This window comes from Girardinichthys multiradiatus, chromosome 10, assembly GCF_021462225.1.
Source record: "Girardinichthys multiradiatus isolate DD_20200921_A chromosome 10, DD_fGirMul_XY1, whole genome shotgun sequence".
In the NCBI taxonomy this organism is placed as follows: domain Eukaryota; kingdom Metazoa; phylum Chordata; class Actinopteri; order Cyprinodontiformes; family Goodeidae; genus Girardinichthys; species Girardinichthys multiradiatus.
In genome coordinates this window covers 14,908,771-14,913,612 of record NC_061803.1, presented here as the reverse complement: position 1 = coordinate 14,913,612, position 4,842 = coordinate 14,908,771, and the positions used below count along the sequence as shown (strand labels likewise).

Genomic DNA, 4,842 nt, shown 5'->3' with positions numbered 1-4,842 from the left:
TATTTGAAGAGTGTATTGTTTGAAGAGTGTTCTTTCTTTTGTTGCTATCTCCAAACAATCTCAACAAAATTCAGTGATGCTTGTAGTTATGTGTCAAAATCTAAAAACCAATAAAAATCAAGACCTATGAATACTTATACAAGCAACTTTAATTTCACCTTTAATTACACCCAATTTTAAAAGTTTTAACAATTTAAAGGTTATTATGATTTAAATATAAACAAAACATGAACACAAAAATTATCATAAAATCCCTGATAGTTTTTTTTTTAGCAGACAAGGAGGATGGTGTCAGTGCAGTTTCAGACAAACAGTGATGTACTGTGTATTCTGACACATTTCAATGAGAACCACCATTAATTTCTTAGTAGTTTGAGCCACAGTAGTGGACCACACCCACCAGCATTAACACACCATGTGCACCAGTCAGCCTTGGATACCCATGATCCTGTCACACATTCACCAATGTTCCTTCCTTGGATCACTTTTGATAGGCACTGACCACTTCAGATCATGGACATCCCACAAGTGCTGGGAGATGCTTTGACCTAGTCTTCTAGCCATAACAGTGTAGGTCTCACCATACTCACTCAAATCTGCAAAGTGTCTGTATTTTCTGCTTCTAACAAGTCTACTTTGAGGACAAAATGTTTACTTACTGTCTTAATAGAAAGAAATTCTGTTATTTGCTTCACCTGTCAGTGTTCACAACCTTATGCATGATTGCTGTACTTTACACTTTCTAAATGTGAAAGTCTTGCATTTTATTTTTTGAAGACCCACAGTTCAAAAAACCTGCTAGTTCATGTAGGACGTTTCTTTCTCTTTACCCATTAGGAAAACGTCAAATGAGAGCATGTAGCTATTGTGGTCAGTAAGAAATGGTTGAACTTGTCTTAGTAAAGTTTAACAAATACTAAGATGAGAGTTAATATCTAACATCAGCCCTAAGTGGAGAGAGAAAGGCACTTACTTTAGTTAATCTATTAAGAGATATATCGAAAAATATGGGATTTCTGAAACAACACAGGGTTGTTTATTTCGTATTCAATTTTTGTATAATACATCGGGGTATATATAGCCCGAGGTACAGTACATACATAAGCAAATTGCCTCTATCTTTGACGTCCACACTCCAGTCCGGTAGGTGGCGGTAAATGCACCTTAGGTTGGTTTGCCAACCACCAGCTAACTTCCAAGGGAAGAAGAGGCAGGGTGGTTGGGGCATGCGCATGTTCTTCTGGCTCAAGACTGTGCTTAGCGTAATAAACAACACAGGCTTTTTATAACGACTTATAAATACCGCTTGTTATTAAAGCCATGGTTATGTGGCAAAATCTCAGATCAAGTTAGGGCATGAGAGTAAATACATATTTGTGAACCGGAAGAGGACTGAGGTCGACGCTTGCCTTGCAGCTGGATGTTTCTTGCGCCAATTACGGTATCTGCAGGAGCTTATGGCCGCAGCGGTGTCCCAGAGGGTCCTCAGGGCTCCGGCCTGTTTGTGCGTCTTTTGCGGGCTGCCTGGCGCTGGGAAGTCAACGCTGACCCACAGGGTTCTCGGTACCGCTATAGAGCACGGCTGGAAAGCAGCAGTGGTGTCCTACGATGAGCTGATCCCCGAGCAGGCTTATTACACTGAAGTGGAGGAGGATGGTGTCAAACTGAAAGACATGGTAGGAGCTTGGATAGTTTAAGAAGATAGTATGACCGAAAGGTTCATTTATTTCAGTAACCCGATAACAGAAAGTATGTTTAAAATCTGTCTGTCTTCCAAATTTTCCTAAATAGGCAGATTTCTATCAATGATCATGGACTCTTTTGTTCCTTTCTAGCACACTAATTGGAAGTCCCACAGACAAGCAGTGCTGCAGTATATCGAGCAGTTTTTGGAGAGGCCTGAAGTGGTTGTGGAGTTGCCAAGCAGCCCTCTCATCCATGGAGCTGCATGGCAACTATGTGTTCAACCTCTGCTGCAGCCTGAAGAGTTAAACACTGATGGGACGCCACTGCTTTTTCTTTTAGATGACAACTTCTACTACCAAAGCATGAGACACGAAGTGTACCAGCTTGCGAGAAAGCGTAAGGACTCTTAGTCAAAAAAAAAAAAAAAATGCTCCTGATCAACATGAGGTCTTTGAGGTGGTGTTTTAAAACGTGTCAGTTGTGGTTGCAGTTTCGCTGGGTTTCTGCCAGGTGTATCTGCAGTGTGATTTAGAGACCTGCATCAGCAGAAACCAAAGCAGGCCTCGACCCACTCCCGTCAAAGTGATCATGGAGATGGAGAAGCGTTTGGAATATCCAAATCCACATAAGAACCCGTGGGAATTCCCAAGTATCTCACTCAACTCAACAAACGATGTGTCCAAGTCCGACATGTAAGACAGCAGAATTAACAGTTTTTGTTTTTTATTTCAAGGTAGTTAATGAAGCTTTTTTTTGGGTTTATCTTCCTGTGTGACTTTTTATCAGCCAGAGAGTAATTGAGTTGATCTCTACGGCACTAAATAATCCATTGAGCCCCGCTGAAGATAACACTGAACAAAAGGTGTGTTGCTGTTTCTCAAATCTAATAAACACACTAAACGGGAATTTAAAGCTGAAAGCTACACATGTGGATAGTTTCTCACAAATGTATTTTGTTAATTTTGCAGGAAGCTGATCGTCTCAAATGTGCCATGAGCGTGGTCCACCAGGCTGATCAGGCTTGTCGACGTCTGATATCTGAGGCTATGAAGACTGCCACAGGTCAGCTGAGGCCTTTCCCAGATAACGTTTCCTACATGCATTTGTCACGTTTCATAACGACGACCGTTGCCACCTTTATTTGTAGAAAATCAAGTCCCTTCTGAACATATGCGGGTTCTGGCTGCTCGGCTGAACGAATGCAAAGCAACATTCCTTCTCGATCTACGGAAACAGTTCCTGCAGGAGGTCCGTTTCCTTCAAGAGGAGGACGTCAATGTGGCGCAGGTGGTGAAGAGAGCAGTGGAGAGTGTTTTCGATGACAAAAAGAACGAAATCCTGTCACAGTTTATAATCATCCATAAAACAATGTGATTTTCTTTAAGATAATTTCAAAGTGCTTTTCATAATAAATGTGTGATGCTTGTATATATTTAAATTAATACAAAATGTATGTTTGCTGAATATTTGCTCACAGGTTAGTGAGACAATCTCCTGAAAGTTGTTTCATGTTGGAATAATTTAGTTCTTTGACAAACTAGGACAAAGAAAGATAAAACTTTTTCCTTTTCTGTCCAACGTGATGTGGTGCAAAGTTTAACCAAATCACTAACTCCTGACATTCAATCGAGTTGAAACAAATGTACGTTACCTGATCTTTTTTTTTTTTCTTCTTCTAAATCACAGGAAGTCCAGAACTTCATAATTAAATGATAATCTCTAACTATTGGAATAAAAAAAACATGCAAGTTAGTAAGGTCTAAAATAGCTTGACTATTATTAAAGTATACAGTAGATATAGCAACCTCCACACGCATTGGGTACTTCTGACAAAGAAGATAAAAAGTTTAAATACATTTTTATTGCATTAATTGGTTGATTTTGTATCTTGTGAACCATTTCTCTGTTGATTTGGCTAGATGTTTTAGATCATTATCCTGCTCAAAGAGTCAGCGATGCCTCATCTTAATTAGCTAGTCGAGTCCACCATGTTTTTAATTTACAATGTTCTGGTTTTCAAAGAGCTTATGGTGTCATGCATTATAACAAGGTCACCAGGAAAACTCCATGGGTTTTTGTTTAAGATGGTTGGACAAAAAAAATACTATTTTTCTGTTATGCTCCAAACTGGCTGGTATATAGACAGCATCTAATGGTTACTCTGGTGAAGCTCTCTAGTTTTTTTTCTTTCTCCTTTACCATCTCGTTCACTGTACGTGGTGACTAGGTCAACCTAGGCCTTCGTCTAGCTTTGTGGCTAGTGGCTAAGAGAAATGGACGTCTGTGTCACGCTGTGTTTATAGCCCTGAGAAACAGAAAATCAATGGGCTGACACTGTTTAAAAATGCTTCAGTTGCATTTATTTTAAAGGGTTTCCATCTGTGATTTAAATGGTATTCCTTTCCCCCACCAACTAAAAGTTGGACTTTTTTCATTTTTTTTTGTGTGACAACATGCAATAAAAGATGAACTTTATAGCTTTTTACACATCCAGGAACTGGATGTAAAACAGGTTGGCAGTGTGAACACAAACATGTAAATATTGCTTTGGTCTTTTATTTGAAATAAATTACATGTACAGTAGCTTCCTAAAATGTGTAACTTGTTGACAGTTGATCAATAATAAAACAAGTAGAATTAGGAAAGTTGATTGGTATGAAGTCGCAGAATATATGTGATTGTGCTTGAGTGAGTTTTTCATATACTGTTGGTATCTGAAAAAGCCAGGCTGTTACACTGCCAGGCCAAGAAAAAGTCCCCTCCTGGATTCAACTAAGCAAATAGGTACAAGCCTCCCATTGGACAATCACTGCATGGGTGATTATGTTTCAGCTGGCAACAAGTTATTTAATCCCAATTGGTGCGATGAGTTGCTTCTCATTTCTTAAACAACCATATCGAAAGACACATCCTGTGGTTGTGGAAAAGATCTCAGTCTGTTTCAGAAGGGTCAAATCATTGGCATGCATCAAGCAGAGAAAACATCTAAGGAGATTGAAGAAACTACCAAAATTGGGTTAACTGTCCAACGCTTTATTAAAAATTGGAAGGATAGTGGGGACACATCGTCTTTGATGATTGTGATTGGTGATCACTTAAATGTTTGGTGAAATCAAACAAAAAGAACAGAAGAACTCTGGGCTATGTTTAATAGTG

The 4,842-nt window shown here is 39.2% G+C and overlaps 1 protein-coding gene across 1 annotated transcript; it reads left to right on the top strand.

Moving 5' to 3' along the window:
* Window positions 1–1,179: 1,179 nt before the first annotated feature.
* LOC124874699 (L-seryl-tRNA(Sec) kinase-like) lies at window positions 1,180–4,336 on the top strand. The gene is made up of 6 exons (XM_047376173.1): window positions 1,180–1,676; window positions 1,836–2,082; window positions 2,177–2,378; window positions 2,473–2,548; window positions 2,655–2,748; window positions 2,834–4,336. Exons 1-6 carry the CDS (start codon window positions 1,458–1,460, stop codon window positions 3,058–3,060), a joined length of 1,065 nt encoding a protein of 354 aa, XP_047232129.1. The 5' UTR covers window positions 1,180–1,457; the 3' UTR covers window positions 3,061–4,336.
* Window positions 4,337–4,842: the final 506 nt, after the last annotated feature.

Bases quoted from the DNA above. Each gene is read 5' to 3' on its own strand.
- LOC124874699 (XM_047376173.1), top strand. From the start codon at position 1,458: ATGGCCGCAGCGGTGTCCCAGAGGGTCCTCAGGGCTCCGGCCTGTTTG. The intron at 1,677-1,835 runs GTAGGAGCTTGG...GTTCCTTTCTAG, and splicing joins GTGTCAAACTGAAAGACATG to CACACTAATTGGAAGTCCCA. The intron at 2,749-2,833 runs GTCAGCTGAGGC...CTTTATTTGTAG, and splicing joins GGCTATGAAGACTGCCACAG to AAAATCAAGTCCCTTCTGAA.